The sequence below is a fragment of the Protopterus annectens genome, chromosome 5.part1 (genome assembly GCF_019279795.1).
Source record: "Protopterus annectens isolate FY-2018-M chromosome 5.part1, PAN1.0, whole genome shotgun sequence".
NCBI lineage: Eukaryota > Metazoa > Chordata > Ceratodontiformes > Protopteridae > Protopterus > Protopterus annectens.
In genome coordinates this window covers 676,112,192-676,131,897 of record NC_056736.1, presented here as the reverse complement: position 1 = coordinate 676,131,897, position 19,706 = coordinate 676,112,192, and the positions used below count along the sequence as shown (strand labels likewise).

General features: G+C 39.3%; 2 protein-coding genes across 2 annotated transcripts in view; both read left to right on the top strand.

Moving 5' to 3' along the window:
• The window catches only part of LOC122803255 (centromere protein J-like), a 147,126-nt gene extending 146,647 nt beyond the window's left edge, over positions 1–479 (top strand). Inside the window, exon 4 of the mRNA XM_044072848.1 lies at positions 454–479. Within this exon, the coding sequence (XP_043928783.1) occupies positions 454–479 (26 nt within the window). The remainder of the gene's footprint in view (positions 1–453) is intronic.
• A 507-nt stretch (positions 480–986) lies between these two features.
• CENPJ (centromere protein J) overlaps positions 987–19,706 on the top strand; it is a 921,807-nt gene continuing 903,087 nt past the window's right edge. The window contains exons 1-2 of the mRNA XM_044072847.1: positions 987–1,087; positions 17,320–17,425. Coding sequence (XP_043928782.1) covers positions 1,062–1,087; positions 17,320–17,425 — 132 coding nt within the window. The 5' untranslated portion in view covers positions 987–1,061. The remainder of the gene's footprint in view (positions 1,088–17,319; positions 17,426–19,706) is intronic.

Genomic DNA, 19,706 nt, shown 5'->3' with positions numbered 1-19,706 from the left:
TTTTTTTTTTAAAAATATATATATATATATATATATATATATATATATATATATATATATATATATATATATATATACATATATAGATAGATATAGATAGATATAGATATATGTATGTATGTATGCACACACACTATCTCTAAATCTACATCAACTTGGAGAAAAGCAAAATATAAATTTATTCTTTTTCCTGTGAACTGGTGCATCGTTGAAGGTACTCATTTTAGCGATTGGGATGCAGGGAGACCACATCCTTTCAAGCAAAGCATGCATCAGATTTTGACATTTTATTTTATAATCCTCAGTAGTCTTTCTGACAGAGATGAGTTAATCTGCAGTAGTTTAGGTGTGGTAACCAGAACTTTAAATTTATCAAATAAACTCCTTTTTTGTATTTTTTTATATTTCATTTTGATCTCTTAATTTTGTCCATCATTATTGTTTTTCTTTCAGGTCTGCAAAACTTTGCTCTTTCTTGATTCTTCTCATGTAGAACTTGATAAAAAAATGTCTTTAGTGGTTTAATACCTTCATCACTAAAACAAACCGTAGTGCATGAGGCATTATTTCAAGATGCATTGTGTGGTGATTTCTATTTGTTGATGGTCCTAGAAGTGGAGCTCCTTTTTACCCTGTCGCTTGTGATACCTAACCCAAATTTAATGTCTAAATTTTAAAACTGCTGTAAATAGAAATTATGGTGAGTACAAATTTATTCACATATCGTTTGTTTAATATTTAACTGGGTTGAAAGGCTCTACCAAGGACTCTTTTCAGCCATAACTTGGGTCATAGGTAAACGTATTTCAGTCCAAAATGCTAAGATAGTCATACAAATAAATGAGTACGAAACAAAGCACAATAGCTATACATCTAATTTTTGAAGGATAACTCTCAGATTCTGTTTATTAAGCTCATTTCTTTACTGTATAGTGTATTATAACATCTGTGCTGAACAAGTAACAGTGCAATCCATTTCAGGTCAACAATGTGAAAAAACATCCAGGAGTAATGATATTTCTCTGCCTTCAAATGATGTAAACTTACAACAGAATTTAGAAATGGAACAACTTGCTTCAGATGAAAGGTAAGGAACTGTATATCACGTATAGCATTTTTAGCTTGTGATTTGAGCAATTAATGGCTATGTTGTAATTTCTCTGAGAAAATTTTCTCTTTTTTAGTTATGATAGGAATAGCCTATCTGTAGACATGGTTTGTTGCTGAAGATTTTCATTAAGTTTATCCATGGTATGCTTCATGCTTCCACGTTTTATCATGGCATGTATACACGCTATATATATATATATATATATATGTATATATGTGTGTGTGTGTGTATATATATATATATATATATATATATATATATATATATAGATAAATATATATATATATATATATATATATATATATATATATATATATATATAAACAGACATTTGCCTGTTTTTTCATAGCTATGTGGGGTTGCAATAGCTGTGTGGGGATTCCATCTTTAAAGTGGGCCAAAGTGGGACATGGGAGTGTGGCCAGTATGACACTGGCCACACCCCCTACCAAGATATCACCACAGGACTATTGAAGAAGATGCAGTTATGGGTACAACAGTGTGAAGTTATTACAGCATACTTCAATCTCACAAACCATTTAAATTTTTAACAGTAGAAGTGAAGCATTACTGCAAAAGCACACACTCCTACTCAAGTTATAACAATGAGTAAACTTTACAGAAACAAAACACTACTCCTTTTGGCCATTGAAAACTTGACATTAACACTGCTTATAGAACACCAAATGCATTATGTTTACCACTGAACATGCCTCCACCCCTCCAAAAATAGTTGTACACACATTTTCATTTTAAAGTACTTCTTGCAAATCATCATTAAAAAGCCACTCTGAAATGAATTAGAATTCACAGCATACCCCATAGACCCTATTTACCTCTGAACACAGCAATTAAGAAAAAAAGAAATAATGAAACTATAGCACTAATTTACCCAGCACAATGATGTAATAAAGAACAGGCCTCAGTAACCGCAGCATGGCCATATTCACATTATAATCAAAGCAGTACATTTTAAACTTATTAAAGATGGCATAAAAATAAAATACACACAATGTGAAATTGTTCGATCTTGCCATTTGTTCTTACACATGGGTTCGAGTCGGCCACATCACCTGCTCAGCATCTTCGAAAAAGCTCGAGGCACAGTTCTATCCCATGATCCTCCTGTGCTAACCCTCTCATCTAGTTTGCCGCTAGCAGCAGATCGCATCATGAGAGGCTCGGGCCAGTATTTTGTTTCATTCTTTTTACTCTCCTTTTTGAAGTTGTAGTTGTTAAAAGTAGTTAAAAAGTAGTTTATTAGTGTGATAGTTTATTAGAGAGTGTGTTTTTCAATAGTTTAGTATTTTTTTTTACCTTAGTCAAGGCCTTGTTGTAATTCTGTCAGGACTGACAGTAGGGTTTGAATTGTTAATTTCTGTCTTAACTTATTCTTCTCTTTTTATATATATTTAGAGATAAGAATTATTCATACTTTTAGAAGTGTTATAGTGTGTTATTATATTTATATACATATATGCATATAAGTGTGTTGTTAGTAATTTGTTTACTAGGTATTAGATAGTATTTCTGAAAAAGCCAAGTCAGGCTTTAAAAGGTATCAGTGTAGACAAAAGATGTCCATTACTGATGACCATTCTTCCTGCGTCTTACTGCCTTGGCCCTCTCCACTTGCACGAAGACTGTTCCATCTGTCATTCCATCAGTGGGAGGGTCATGCTAGAAAGGCGCAGGAAGTTGGTGGACAGAGGGTTATTAAATCCTGATTTTCAGGAGGCCCTGGATAAGACTGAACAAGTGTCCAAGTCTTCGAAGGGGTCCAAGTCTTCAACAGTGTCAGAGCCTAAGTCCTTGGCTCCGAGCACCTCTTTTCAGATTCGGACACCGGCTCCAAAGACTTGGGGGTCGGGCGTCGAATGCTTATCTCTGATCGAGACTCAGATATTGGAGCTGGTATTGGAGGTACCACCGCCTTCAATCCTTTGCTCGGTGACAGCTTCGGCCCCTTCGACCTGTTCTTCAAGGCCGCTTTCCGACTCCGTGAACCGAGTGGTACAGAAGCTAATGGAGAACTCGGCTCTGTCCAAATTAATCGAAGTTTCATCCCAATTGGTTTCGAAACTCAAGGCTCTTCCCGCCCCCGAGACAAATCCTCTTCCGAGACTTGTCGAGTCGTCGGAACCAGGAATGGAAGAGCCGATGATTGTAGAGCCCTCCATGCTGAAGCCTCCAGTAGCGCTATTGGCACCATTGACCTCGACACCTTCAGAACCAACCGGCGGGTCTCTGAGCCGACGATCTTTCCTAGGTTCCGGGGCGGATAGTCGAACCGAACTTTCGGTTCCGACTCTCCCCCTCGGGGCCTCTGCTCAGATCAGCTCGGATCCGTCCTCTAGGTTGGAGCCTGTCGTCCCGGTTCCAGGGAAACTACCGGCTTCTTCGGAACCGATGGAATCCTCGGGCCGGGGCACCGGTGCCTTCGACATCATGAGGATGGTCTTGTCTGAACAGACGCATACGTCATCGGTATCTTCTTCCCCTGCCCCAAAGGGTCCACATTCTGCTTCTGTACCTTCGGTTCCTACCAAGCGTCGAGACCCAATGCCTCAGCCAGTACCAGAGGGCACCCCTGGTTCCTCGGATGCCTCCCCAGAAGCCCCCTCTGAGGATGTACTGAGGAAAAGATTGTGCAAGAGGAGGCACATTGATTCCCCACAGGAATCTCTGACATCTGACACCGATTTGGATGAAGCAGAAGGGTCCCCACGGTCCCCCCTTGAAGATGTCTCTTTTGCTGACATTTTGGAAATCTTGAAACAGAGGGGAGACTGGCAGACCCTTGCCCCTTCTGTAAAAGAATCGGTATTGCTGAAGGCATTTGGGGCTCAACCTTCTACCTCCTGGGTGACCCCTCCCTTTGATGAACTCATGGACCTGATAGCGCAAAGGGCGTGGGAGACACCTGATACAGTGGAACCTGTCCCCCGCAGACCCAACAAGTATATTACGGCCCCTCAAGACAAAAGCTTTCTGACTAAAGGAGTGCCAGTGGATACTATGGTGGTGGCGGCAGCCACTAAGAAGGAAATGTCCGAATCATCTTCCTCTGTTCATCCTCCTAATAAGGATTCTAGGATGATGGACAGATATGGGAAGCGCGTGTTTAGTTCTGCAACTTTTTCCATGCGATCGCTGAACTACCTTACGCATTTCACGCATCTACAGAGAGATCTCCTCAAGGAACTGGGAGATACTGTCCAGGGCAATACAGATGCTGCTGTCTCTGAGAAAGTGACAGCACACCTTAACACCCTCAACTCCATAGTTAACTCGTCCATGAGGCTCATTTCATATGCAGCCGAAGGTTCGAGTAGGGCGGCAGCCTCAGCAATTGCTCTGAGGAGACAATCCTGGCTGCGCCTATGCTCCTTTGCAGAAACCTTCAAGTCTTCCTTTGCTAACGCCTCTTTTGATGGTGCCTCACTGTTTGGTCCCAAAGTAACGGAGACTCTCACTAGGTGCGAGCAAGAAGGGAAGACCCTGTCTGCCTTAGGGGTCCGTTTTTCCGCCCCATCTAGACCATACCCCAAAGGGCAAAGAGGCGGAAAAATGTGGTTCCGAAAGACTCAGGGATGCTTTCAGCCCACACAGAGTGATGCCCCCTCCAGAGGCAGAGGAGGGGGAAGGAATGGAAGACGTCGTCCAGCCGGCAGAGGAGGTCCGCAGAATCAGGGCGACAGAGATACGTTCTCTGGGAAGCCCTTTCAGCACTCCTGAGTGCATGCCTGTCTGTCCTACTCTGGAGGCAGTCGGGGGTCGTTTGGCTTTATACCCAGTGGCCTGGCTAAATCTTACATCAGATTCCTGGGTAAAAAGCATAGTTACCAGAGGCTACACTATTCCATTTATAAAAATTCCACCTGCCCCCAAAAAACTCCCAGATGTTCCACCCAGTCTGTGATACCAGGCAGCCGTAGAAATAAAAAGGCTGCCTGAAAACAGAGTCATCCAACCAGTCCCGGCGGACCAGAAAGGATCCGGAACTTGCTCAAGGTTCTTTTTAGTTCCAAAGAAAACAGGGGACTGGAGGCCAATTTTGGACCTCAGCAGACTCAACACTTTCGTGAAAAAGGAAATGTTCCGGATGCTCACGCTACGGTCGATCCTTCCTTTCCTACAGGACGGCGACTGGATGTGCTCTATAGATCTCAAAGACACGTACTACCATATCAAGATGGCCAGAGCATCCAGAGATCACCTGCGCTTCCGGCTGGGAGCCAGTCCCTTCCAGTTTCGTGCTCTGCCCTTTGGCCTCACCTCAGCCCCCAGGGTGTTCACCAAATGCATGGCAGTAGTAGCGTCTCACCTGAGGCAAATGAGATTCAGAGTGTTTCCTTACCTAGACAACTGGCTCCTGTCCGCCACCACCGAGTATCGTCTTGTGCAAGCCAGGGATTACACCATCAACCTTTGCTCCTCTCTGGGCATAACAGTCAATTTTGAAAAATCCGTCTTATCGCCCTCACAGCGTATCTCATTTATAGGGGCAGAGTTAGACATTTCCTTGGTTCGAATCAGTCTCCCCCCACTAAGAGTATCAGCCCTCAGAAATCAAATTTCTATCCTTTTTCAGAGCAAGAGAGTCCCTGCTCATCAAATCTTGAGAGTACTAGGAATGATGGCAGCCGCTCTTATCGTAGTTCCCCTAGGCAGGATGCATATGAGGATCCTTCAGTGGTTGCTATTCGTTCAGTGGTCGTACCTACAGCTTCCACTATCTCACGACATCTTAATCACAAACTCCTGCAAACGGGATCTCCTATGGTGGATGCACAGTCAGGACCTAACAGTAGGCCGACCGTTTGTGTTGTCCAGTCCTATAGCTACTTTAACCACGGACGCTTCCCTGATAGGATTTGCGGACTTTTTCAGGGAAGAACAGTCCAAAGTCACTGGTCCAACTTGGAGTACAACCTGCACATCAATGTCCTAGAGCTGAGGGCAGTGTTTCTTGCGTTGCAACACTTTCACAAGTCCTTACCTCTGGGAACAGTGACAGTTCAGACGGACAACATGGCAGTAGTCTGGTACATAAACAAACAAGGAGGAACCAGGTCTTATCCATTGTGCAGAGAGGCCCTCGGGATTTGGCAATGGGCTGTGTCTACTGGACGCTTTCTCATAGCAATGCACTTCCCGGGGACATCCAACGTCATTGCAGACAGGTTGAGCAGAGCCATCCTGTTGCCCCACGAGTGGCCCCTCAAATCTCAAGTTGCGGAAAAGATTTTCCACAGATGGGGCCAGCCTTGCTGCAACCTATTTGCATCCCCATTGAATGCCAAATGCAGAAGCTACTTTGCCCTACTACCCCCTCCGGGGGTGCCCCCAGGGATGCACTTGTGCACGATTGGCCCCCGGGTCTCCTTTACGCTTTTCCCCCTTTTCTGCTAATTCCCAAATTCCTGCAGAAAGCCAAATGTCTGGAAAGGACCATAATTCTGATAGCCCCATTCTGGCCTCGACAAATCTGGTTCCCCTTCCTTCAAACTCATCAGGTGGAGGAACCGTGGATTCTGGACCCAGTGCCAGATCTGTTGATGCACTCGTTGGGAGTTCCTCACACATCTCTCAAGTCCCTCAAAATGACAGCTTGGCTGCTCCACTTCCCATCTTAGCCAGGTCAGATTTATTGTCCCCTGCAGTGCAACACTTAATTGTATCTTCCCACAAGCCATCCACAAGGAAGCTATACAACAGCAAATGGAAATGTTTTGCGTACTGGGCCTCGCAGCAGGGTATAGATCCGTCAGGGGCTCCAGTACACAAGATATTAGAGTTTCTTTCGACACTTTTTCATGAAGGAGCATCGACTTCCACGATAAGGGTACAACTTGCGGCTATATCTAATTTTCATGTTGGCCAGGGAGATAGTTCCCTCATGTGCCACAGACTTTGCAAAGCCTTTATGAAAGGTACCTTTCACCTCCGTCCCCCCTTTCATAATCCAGTGGCCTGATGGAATCTTAACCTGATGTTATCACAGCTCATGTTGCCCCCTATTCGAACCAGCCGCTACAACCCTTTTTAAATTTTTATCGTGGAAGACACTTTATCTGGTTGCCATCACTTCCGCCTGGAGGGTTTCAGAGTTGCAAGCGTTATCTGTCCGCCCCCCATATATGATATTTCATCCAGATAGGGTAACATTGCGCACCAATCCATCCTTCCTTCCAAAGATTTGTTCGGTCCAAAATATTAATCAATCGATTGAACTACCCACCTTCTTCAAAAATCACTCCAGTAAGTTGGAATACATGCTGCACAAATTAGATGTCCACAGGCAGCTGAGATTTTACTTAGGACGAAGGAATACAGAAAGTCATACCAACTGTTTGTATCATATGCTGACCAAAGGAAGGGAAAGGCGGTAACAAAAGTTACTTTATCCAAATGGCTCTGACTGTATAAATTTTGTATATTCAGAATCAAAGCAACAACTCCCCTTTAAACCCAAGGCTCATTCTACGAGGGCGATTGCTACTTCTTTAGCCCATACCGCCCGCTTGCCATTAGATACCATTTGTGCGGCGGCAACTTGGGCGAAACCACATACTTTCATCACTCACTACAAATTAAATAAAAACTCCAGAGACAGGGCGACGTTTGGTTTCACTGTTCTCAGGAATGTTCTCCCGTGAGCCACCCAGGATAAAGGAGCTGGGGACGCTACCCGTGTGTAAGAACACACTGCGAGATCGAACAATTTCCCATAAAGAAGTTATGTTCTTACCATAACATTCCATGTGAATTGTTCATCTCGCCTTTGTTCTTACATTCCCCCCTCCATCTCCCGTCCTGCGTTCTTGAAGAATGGGTAAGACTGCATTCGGGTTCAGTCTTCTCTAGATATTGTTATTCTTGAGCTTACTAGTGTACATCAGGGATGGCATCTTTTATCTTCTATTGATGACAAAGTATCAGACAGTGTGGTTGTGTTTTTCTGTGCACTTAGGCGCAGTAACTAGTGGGATTCTTCTGGTGTTAGCAAACTAGATCTGAGGGTTAGCACAGGAGGATCTTGGGATAGAACTGTGCCTCGAGCTTTCTCAAAGATGCTGAGCTGGTGATGTGGCCGATTCGGAGCCGAGGATCGGCTCCGAACCCATGTGTAAGAACTAAGGCGAGATGAACAATTCACATGGAACTTTATGGTAAGAACATAACATCTTTTTTCCACCTATAAAAACCAAACTAGCTTGAAATAGCCGCAACAACATGTACCTAGTAAAATAAGTTTACTATGTTTACCTATGAACATGTCCCCTCAAAAAATAAAAAGTTATACATACACACACACATTTTCGCTTTTAGAAGTAGTTCTTGCAAGTTATCAATAAACACGCACTATAAAATACCCCAAGTAGTACATCTTAACTTCTTGAAAACAGCATTGAAAAAAGAAATTGCACACATTTCCACACAGTAAAGTGCAAACTGTTCTGAAACATTTCCATATTTTAATGCAAAGTACACTGAAACCGCCACAATAAGAATAGAAATGTATCAGTCACACTGCATTCATCAAGGAAAATTGCCCCCACCAGAAATAAAAAACTTATATAACACACATTTTATCCTTTAAAAAATAATGCATCCAAATAATCTTGAAACAACCACAACAGCTATAGATTAAATTACATACGCACACACACACACTTTTTATACGTTTAAAACTACTACTTGCAAATCTCAGAGGAACCACACACATATTTAAATACTGTATAGTGCACCCCATTTACCTCTAAACATTAAAAAGTTAAATTGAAATAAAAAAAAACAATGTTCTCATTTTAAAAAGCTATATTACACCATGAATGCATTAACTGATTCACCACGTTTTTGTCCTGCTCTTAGGACATCTTCAGATAATGATACATCCAATATCCTGTAGTATTTATACTTTATCTCATTTTGGTGCTTGCCTATTAACCAATTAATCACCTTAATGGAGCCATAACAGATTTGTGTGTTCTTTGCTCTTAATCTTGAATAAAGTTTTTCTGTTTTACCCTTTGGTATCTAAGTGATTGGATTATTCCTGCACACCTCCACAGTGCCATTTTAAGAGGATTTGTTCCGACAAGCTTTGGTTAAGCCCTGTAGTGTATTGGCACTGGTTTATCCTTCTTATTGTTAAATATGAAATTTATGACAATTTAAAGAAATAGTACAGAAACAACAAATTATATATTTTTTATCTGCACTAGAAATTTCAAATATCAATATAGTTGTGTTTGCCACTGTGTAAGCTTTAAAAAGAACTCTTATAATAAAGTGTATGTAGCATGGTTTTGGAATTATTAATACAAATATGAATAAGCAGTATTTGATGCGTATAGGGGTCAGTAGGAGGTAACTGCAGAAACACCTGAAGGTGTCACTCGACTGTAATGAGCTAATTCTTCTTGTTTATGCCTGGGATCTGGCTCTCAAGTATCAGTTAACTCATCAGTCAGTGTATATTCCTTCAGAGTGCAATCAAGTGGTAGACTCTTCGAACAGGTCCAAAACACAGGCTCACAAAAGGATGCTTCACAGAGACGCATTTCTGAACATAGTCTATTGGTGGAGTATTCCTCAGGTAGATCTTTTTACCTCCCCTCTGAACAGGCAGCTCCCTCCTTTCCATTCCAGATTGCTATGCCATCTAACATGGAAGATGCACGCCCTTTCTTTTCCTTGCAAGGGGATGTTCATCTATTCCTTTCCTCCCCTTCCTCTACTTCAGGAGTCCTGCTGAAGATTCAGCTTGATTCCCCAAAAATCTTGCTAGTGACTCCCTTTTATCCAGGACAGCACTTGTTTCCCCTCTTAATGCTTCTAGCCAGGGGATAATTATCACAAGTTTCCTCACTGATTGGACCTCATCAGACAGGCCAGGGGATCACTCATCCATCCTCAGTTTTCCACTCTTCAACTGATGCTATGGGTGAAAAGGTTTTAATCTATTTCCTCACTTGTTCACTCTTCAACTGACGCTATGGGTGATAGGGTTTTAATCTCTTGTAAGCACCTCTTTTCTGAACATGCACTCAGGGTTTTACAGGAGGCAATAAAACCTGCAACCAAAAAAATCTTATTTGTCCAAAGGGAAGAGATTTTTTTTTGTCTGGTGCTATGTGTTCATAACCAGGCTCCTTTTTTCTGTGGGGGTCCCTCTGGTTCTCTCCTATTTGTGTGAGTTGCTCCAGTCTGGCTTGGCCTATTCTTCTGTAAAGGCCCATTTGTCAGCTATTTCTGTCGATCTTCCCTTGAATCCTCCTTTGGCTTCTCGCTTTGAAGTCAGACAGTTTCTTAAAGGCATCCTGCAGCTTATGCCCCCAAGGAAGCCTAGTCCTCCTCCTTGGGACTTTAATTTTGCTTTAGAAAAGTTAACACAAACTCCTTTTCAGCCTACAGAGGTTCACTTTCTCTGCAACATTGTACCTGGAAGACTGTCTTACTGCCTTCTGTTGTGCTCAGAGGGTTTTTGAGCTTTGGGCCCTTATGGCCATCCCTCCTTTTTTAGTTTTTCACAGGGACATGGTGTCCGTTCATACTAACCAACCACCAGGACATTGGTGACCTAAATATAGATTGGCAACCCTAAGGACTCTATTCACTTATGTTGGCTTCACCCAACTAATAAGCTCCACCACCAGAATCAACAAAAGTACCAATAGGCAGTACACTCTGGACAAAATATTGACAAACAAACCCCATAATGTAAAATTCTGTGGTTGCTTACCAGATACTGTAAATAACCACTTCCCAGCTTTTGTAATCAGACCACAACATGGTTCACCCAAACAAATCTATAAACAAGTGTGCAATTCAACTAAATCTGACAAAGACTCATTTGTTATAGTCCTTCCCCACTACAACTGGAATGTATTAAGAATAGTGCCCCTAGATGAAACAGTTATTCACTTCAGTTACACCTTCCTACAAATACTAAATGATTTAGCCCTAGTTAAAACAAGAACAATAAAAACGAGCACAGCACTATGGCTTACAAAAGAGACCAAACAGCGCATGCTGCAAAGAAGTAAAGCATGGAAAGAATGGTATAATAATAAAAAAACTACATGCCTACCAACATTTCATATATCTCAAAAATTGTACCAAGATCCTTGTTAAATCAGACAAGAAGTCATACTTCAGTAATTTCCAACAAGTATATCAAAACACCCCCAAACTTTTTTGGTCCTCTCTAAATAAACTATTACACCCTGGCCATACCACTACACCCTGTCATTCCACATTAAACAACAGAGTCCGTTGCCACTCAGAAATGACTGAATAAAATGAGTGTTGAACTATCATTAATCAATGACCACCTCATTTCATCTGTCTAACTTTCATCTATTCTCGAAAGCAACAAGCTGTCTTTTAATTTTCAGCCTGTCTCAACATCAACCATAAAAAAAAAAAAAAAAACTAGCCAAATTAAAAACCGCAACCTCAGCTACTGGTAACTTTCCCATGGAGTTCTTCAAAATAGTTGCAGAAACACTAACCTTCCCTGCCTCCATTCTAATTAACAGGTCAGTAACTAAAAACTTTGTCCCATCCATCTGGAAAAAATCTATTATTATACCCTTCACAAAGGAGGTAGTTCAGTAGAGTTAACGAAGTATAGACCTACTGCTATCCTGTCACTCCTCTCAAAAATCCTTTAGAAATGTATTTTCTCAGCTTATGAACCATATAGTCAAACACAACCTCCTGTCTGACACCCTACATGATTTCCGTCCCAACTAAAATACTACTACTGCCCTCCTCAACTTCACCAACATAATAAACCAATACAGAAATGAGAACAGCCTTGTTTCTTTACTATTCCTTGACCTTTACAAAGCATTTGACATAGTGTTACACCAAAATCTTCTTTCAGAATTTTCAAGACTAGGTCTCACTTACCCCCCCCCCCCCCCACCGCTCTCCTGGTTTGACAGTTATATATGGAGTCGTCAGCAGGCAAGTAAATGGCAACAAAACATTTCAACCAATCTGTGTTGGTGTTCCCCGAGGCTCAATACTTGACCCCCTTCTGTTTAATGGTTTCATAAATAAACGTCATACAATATAACACTTGCAAGGCTAGTAATCTCTTATGAACGTATTAAAACAATTAAACAGGCTTGAACTCCCAAACCAGCTGACATGCTCACTACTAGTCATTGCCCACAACCTACTGTACTGTCCAGGCAAATGCCCAGCGTTACAAAATATTCTATTGAGTTATTAACCCACTAGAGATCCTTGCTCTAGTAACACACTCTTACTGTGCATCAGTAAAACATTTAACACTGGTGGACACTCTGTCTATTCCCATTAGGTGTTATAATTCTATAATGAAATCCTCACACAGTTAAAACAGATGGAAAACTTAAATAATTTCATGCTAAAAGTAATTTTTTTTTCTTTACTTAAACGGCACCTGTGCCAAAGATGTCTCTGTTCTGCTTGCTCACCTGGCTAGCTTTACTCAGATAACTTTTCTTCAAGTTTTACAGCCTTTGTGCTTCCCAATCTTTTTTATGTTATCACTCCTCCTCATACTACACTAATATTCTATACTCTTACTCTTCCTTCTTTTGTCATACCTCACTACTAACTACAATTCCTCATCTGTCCATTTATCTTCCTGCTCATATCTCCTTTCTTATCTCTTATAATCAGTTTTTAAGCTACATTATTACTTGTCTGTCTATAAATTATTACTAGCCTCAGAAACACCCCAGTTTGATCTTTTCTCTGCAGCCATCATGCTATAAATAGATTAGCTGTTTTATATATATATATATATATATATATATATATATATATATTTTTTTTTTTTGCTATTCAAGAATTAGCCATTTTATGTTAATTTTCTCTTATTTTTGAGTTAAAATGCTATGTTCAGCTAAGGAATATTTAAAAATTAGGTAAATAAGCTCATGTATGTTTTTTTAACCCTGCAATTGTAAATGTGTATCATGTGAAAGTTAAACGTGGAGCTTTTCTCCCCTGGCCTTCACTGAAAATGGGTTTTACCCAGGCGGACTTTGCCCAGTCAACAAAGGCAAATAAATAAAATAAACAAATTTAAGTTTCCGCACTAACTTCCAATGAGTATGGTCTAAGTCTTTATAAAATGAAGTTATTATCTTAATGTTTAAACAAACATTTATATCTCTATAACCATAAGTGTTATTAGAAAAGTGTAAATGTCAAACTGTTCAGCACAAAATAGTCTTGACATTTGGTATATTCATTTGATTCTAGTTGTAAACTGGATTTTATAAGCCACTATTATGTTTTATAATGTTGCATAAACAGCATAAAATATCTTGATAACTATTCAAGCAGTGTGCATATTTCAATAGCTTTTTTTTACAGCTGTGAGCTTTATACAAGGTTAAACAGTTCTTTCTGTGTCACTTGATTGCTGAGATATTTAGCGATATATAAAAATTACTGCTATATAGATAATATGCAAATGATATTCCTTGTCTGTTTAGCTACACTAGACAGAGGTCAAAGATCAATACAGTTGTTTGCCATCTTAGCTTTAAGATGAAGTTTTCTAATACCTGGTATGTAGCATGATTTTGGAATTATCAGTGCAGATATGAATAAGCAATGTTTTGACACCTAGAACAGTAATTATGATGTTAATACAGAAGTACCTGGAGGTATCGCTACACTGTAATGAGTTAAGGAGAAAGTCTGATAAGAGTTGTTTTGTACTGAACAGGAAACTGTATGGTATGTTTTGACCTATACAGCTTTATTTTGTTGCCAGAGAGTGCTTTTAATATTTATTCAGAGGTGATTTCAAGAGGGTATGGACAGGGTATTTGGACTGGGAAATTTGGAGGTGATGGGTGCGATTATAGCTGAATTTATCTGCGAGGATGTTATCTATATCCTCAGGGTTTTAGTAAGTGATGCCATTAGAAGTAAGCTTGGTGTAATACTCGGTATTATTTTTGAAGTTGTTCACATAATTAAAAAATACTTTGTGGTTATCCTTTGCAGATGTTAATGATTATTAATTTTGTATTTAGCTTTGGGGGATTTAATCATATTCTTCAGTTCTTCTGTTAACTCTTTTGAGGTTGTTTTTTTTTTTTTGTTTTTTTTTTTTCTTCAGGGCGAAGAGGTTTTTCTTTTGTTGTAAAGTTTTACAGTTTATTTTTGCCAGAAGGTTTATATCTAAATTTGATGGATTTGTGGCAAACAGGGACATAAGCTTCTATGCAAGAGTTGAGATGGGAGTATTAACTTTAGGTACATGCTGAAGCACTTGCTATTGGGTCATTGAGAGGTGGGTGACTGTAAAACCATCTCGAATCAGCAGAAAGAACAAAAAAGTTAGCCTTGAAGAAACCGTTAAAGATGGTTGGTTTGGACTGTGTCTTGTACTGGGTTTGTATGCTGAATGTTTCAAAATATTGAACTGATTTGACCAATCACTGTTTGACAATGAGCAGACAGAGACTGTGCTGATGAGGACAAGATTAAGTATGTTGTTGCCTATAGTGAGAGAGGGCATTGTTTGATCGGGTTTGCACTGATAAAGTCAAGGAAACGTGCACATTTGTTTGTTGGTGTGTAGGTGGGCCAGTTAATAGAGGGTAATTGGAAATCTGTGGAATTATTGTGTGTGCGTCAGTGAAGAGGATCTCTTGTTTATTAAGATATACTTCTTGATTTGCAAGTGTCATCAACAGAATTCACTGCTTGATTAGAATGTGATGTGAGGTCTTGTTTAAAGTCACTAAGATACATAGGAGTTCAAGGTCATTGTCCTCTCTTGATTAACCCAGAGGTGATGGCATTTTGGATAAAGATGGACTTTCTGCTAATAGCTTTACTGCTGTCTATACTTGCAAGCCTAAACTAGTGGTAGGCAATAAACCCTTTAAGTAGGGAGTGCAATCACTGCCCTGGAACAATGTTTCAGTGACAACACAGATATCCATAATTTCTAGAGTCAGAGAGGCTTCAAGTGAGGGTGTATTGTGTTTTGTATTTGCTAAGCAGCACTAGATTGATATTTGCCAGATTCAAATTTGAATTTATATAACTGGTAGCCTGAGTAGGCTGACATTGCCTACAAAGGGCACTATGGGGGTAGAGAATGTCTTCGCCATTATGCAAAAGTCCTGGGAAGGTAGGTGCAGACTATTCCTGGTGAAACAGGCAGGACTGTCTTGCATCTTACTCCAGGCGGGTACTCATTGGACCCTTCAAAATGGCACAAATATTTAAGCCAGTTATTAAAGTCAGTTGTCTTTTGTTTTTATTGTGATAGTGTTCTTCGTGACAGTAGGACACTACTCAAGATTTGTTTTCTTATATTCTTAGAGGGGAGCACTTTATAATCTCGAAATTCTGAAATCTCAAATTTCAGAATCTCGAGATCATAAAGCCAAAATCTCTAAATACTGAAACCCCAGAAGCGTGAATTTCAAAATCCCGACTTTTGGAGATGTTGAAGCAACGCTTTTGGTGTTGCGGTGTTTGAATGGATAGGTGGAAGTTCAGGTAAGTATTTATGTGTTGGTTAGGGGCTTTAGTGTGTGTCAGTGTGCGGTGTGACTGTGATGTGTGTGTGCAAGGGGAATGTAGGTGTGTGGTGGTGTTTTCATCTGTTTGTCTGTGTAGTGTGACCCTGGAGTTAGTATATTTAAGTAGGGGGGTGTGGGGAGTGCAGGGGGCTTGCCCCCCCTCGCTTGTATGTAGTGTAGGTTTGTGTGTTTGTGTGGGAGGGAAGGTGTGTGTTTGTGTATGTGTGTGGTGTATGGTTAGTGTAGGATTTGCGATTTTAAAATTCAGGCTTTTGGGATTTTGGTATTTAGAGATTTTGGCTTTATGATCTCGAAATTCTGAGATTCAGTATTTCAGGATTATAAAGTGAATCCTCTTAGAGACATATTCCAATATGTCCCTCTTCATACAGTCTAAGGAGGTGCATTGTTAGTCATTCAGAACCACCTGAACAGTGACCATATCATTCAAAACCACATGAACAGTGACCATATCATACTCATACTTGACATGATTTGAGTGTCCTAGTGATATGAAACACTCTAGCATTTGAAATACTGTTGTTATCTTCTGCGCTTAGCCTTGTGAGTGGTGCATCAGTGTCCCACACTGTGGAGTCACCTATAAAAATACATTACCATGGCAAGTGGGCTACCATTGTAGCCTGTAGTGCCTGACCAAACCATTCTGATGACTGTTGTCTGTGGTAGTGATGGTGAAAGAAGCCATATGTGGTATGGAATGGGTGGTGTTGTATTGCTTTGGTTGGCTGTGGTGCAGACCTTAACAGTGCCACACCTGCAAGGTCTCTGTGGTTTTTGAAGTGACTTTTTAGCGCTATAGGATGGTTTTGAGTTTGTTGTGCAGTATGTAGGTGTAATGTTAGTACTGATACTGAAAACACATTTGTATGAGAAGTTTTCTTCCATCAGGAATAAGTATCTATCTGCACCTGTTATGTGGACTGATTTTGTGGAACTATCAAATGTCAGTAAGAATGTGTCAGTGTGTATACTGCTTCAGAGTGCCTACTGTTAAAAGCCTGTCAATAGATGGGGCAAAGACGTACTGAGGAACAGTGGTTGTTCTAAAAACACCTGTGATATGTGTATTTGCAATGCTATGGAATTCTGGTGACCCCTGGTGTGTCTGGAAGGGAATTTGTATGATTTATTTCATTTTTTATTTTCTTTTACATGGTTTTAAGGGGGTAGAACACTAATCCAGGTGAGCTATTTTCAGGCTTGGTCCGACACTGTAATATACAAAATGGTGGATATAAGTAACAGATGGCATTGATTAGCTGTAAAAAGATATACATTGCAGTGTGCAAAGGATGAAATAGCTTAAAGTATATTGTCACACTTTCCATGGCAAATGTAAGTAGCAAACCCACAGAGATGAAAGTAATATCTTTGCCATGTACAATATCATAATTTTCTAGTGTTTGATATAAAAATGTTGTTTTTGCAATTAGTTTTGTTGGTAAGGCTGTCCCCTTGACATTTGTTTTGAAAACTTATCTTGTAGCATCATAAAAGACTGACTCCACAGTGCCTCACAACCTACATCAGTGTGTTAGCTGGTTGTGAGTTACTTATAATGTGTAATGAAAAGTAACAGTGAACAGTAATTTGTTAATGTTCATTTTGTCATATAAGGCCTATTAAATCTGCCATTGCTGAAGGAAAGCAGAGTTTTGAAGAATACTTAGAACAACAGCTTCGATTGGAAGAACAAAAATTAAAACAGCATACAGAGCAACAGGTCAGTACTAATTGTAATTACTATTAGATTGAAAAGCTGAATGTTTCGCAACAATTTTCATTGATCACTCTGCTTGTAACTGCATGAAATAGAGTTCAAAAATATGTAAGATATATGCAGTTCAATATTGTTGCGATCAGATTAATTTTTTTCAGATTACCAATACATGGAACAGATTAGAGAAGATTATTGTGAAATCTTAAATTTGCAAATATGAAAAAAAAGACTTTGGATTACACTTCACTGAATAGCTTAGTGGCTAAGCTTTATTCAAACCTTTACTTGTTATAATTCTGTATACTTTAAATAGCCATTTTCTTGTTACCGTTTGCCTCTTTCTCTGTTATACTCAAGAATACGCTCTAATTATGTTTAACTGAGAAATGTATTATATATATATATATATATATATATATGTATGTGTGTATATATATATATATATATATATATATATATGTATGTATGTATATGTATATGTATATATATATATATATATATATATATATATATATATACTGTATTTCATGTACTATATTTTAAAAATATGTGGTAATGTGGAGCTTTTCTCCCCAGGCCTCAGTCGGACTTTCCCGGTCAACAAATGTCAAATAAAATAAATAAGTAGACAATAGGCCTAATATTATGATCTGAAGTAGTTAACTTCATTTTATCTGCAGCCTGTGGGTATACGGATCCGTATCAGATCCAAGCCAGCAACTTTTTTTCTAGCATCTGCTCCAAGCTCCTCCCCTTATCCATAATGCCCCACTATGTCCTATCTTCCCCCAGATCTCAATGAAAGGTAAAAAGTCAAAAATGCACCAAGGTAACACACAGCAAAACGTTTAATCACAGCAAAGTACAAAGTGGTAAGCACTTTCACAACTGAAGTTGCTTCATCAGACACCACAGTAAAAAATGCACAGGTTTAAATAGAGATTCTAAAATGCCAATTAATCAATAAAAATCACACCATGATTAAGTAGCAGTGAAAAACAATTAAACCTCATGCTCAAACTAAAAAAAAGCATTGCTTAAAAACATTGCTTAAAAACATTGTACAAGAAGGAATCAAATGCTGTACATGAGAAAGCACTTAAACTTATAAAATCATTATAAAACATGGAAGAATACTAGGCAGGAAAAAGTTAAATAGAATACTTGGAAACTAAAAGCTAGTTAAATACATAGACTAATTTTGAAAGAACTTAGCTAATCTTAATGCTTGAGATGTCTAGCCTTTAAAAAAGGGACCAAGGAAGTAGTAGCATTCAAACCAGGATACTTTTCAGCATTAAGTTTCAAAATACACTTCTGTTCATGTCCCTCTGCGATATTCTCAATGTCACCACCTCTGGGGTTTCTATGAATATATTGTAGAACAAAGAACTTAAAGGAATGAGAACGGCCATTGGACATAACATGATTGGCTAGAGCAATTGATGGTTTATTATTACTAATATCTCTTAGGTGGTCTAAAATACGATCTTTAAGCATTCTATTTGGTTTTCCTACATAAAAAGCAGGACATTGTACACAAAAACAATAATAGACCACATCTGTAGATCTGCAAGCAGTGTATTGATTAGTGTACAAAGAAAATTTCCTAGTAGGGTGTACATATTTATTTTTACTATATATAAATTGACAAGCACTACAATTCCTGCATGGAAAAGTACCATGCAGATTGGATCTAATAATAGTTCTAGATAATTCACCATGACATAGATGTTGTTTAAGGGATTTATTATTTCTAAAACTAAAAGCAGGAGAATGTCTGATCTTGTCTACCAATCCAGGCACTTCTTGTAGCAAATACCAATGCTTTTTGACTACATCTAAGTATTGATTGATGTTACTGGAAAACTGAAACACCACTCTAAAATCATTACTAGTTCTGTTAGTATATCTAGTATTGTCAACAGCATCACCAGCATTAAAATAAGGTTTACATCTAGTGCTTCTCGGCTTCCAGGCATTAGAGATAGTCTGTTCAATGTTTGCAAGCGAGTATCCCCTATGTAAAAATTCTGTTTTTAAATTATATAGGGCAACTACTGCATCTTTATCTCTGCTATGCAGTCGCAGTGTTCTAAAAACCTGACCCTTGAGCACGTTCCTAGGAACATGTCTAGCGTGCATACTAGATTTGTACAAAAGAGTATTTTTTCTAGTGGGTTTAAAATAAATATTACTGCAAAGACTATTTAAAACAGATTTACTAACCTGCACATCAAGGAAACTGATGTCAGTGATGGAACTATGGTAAGTGAAGATTAAA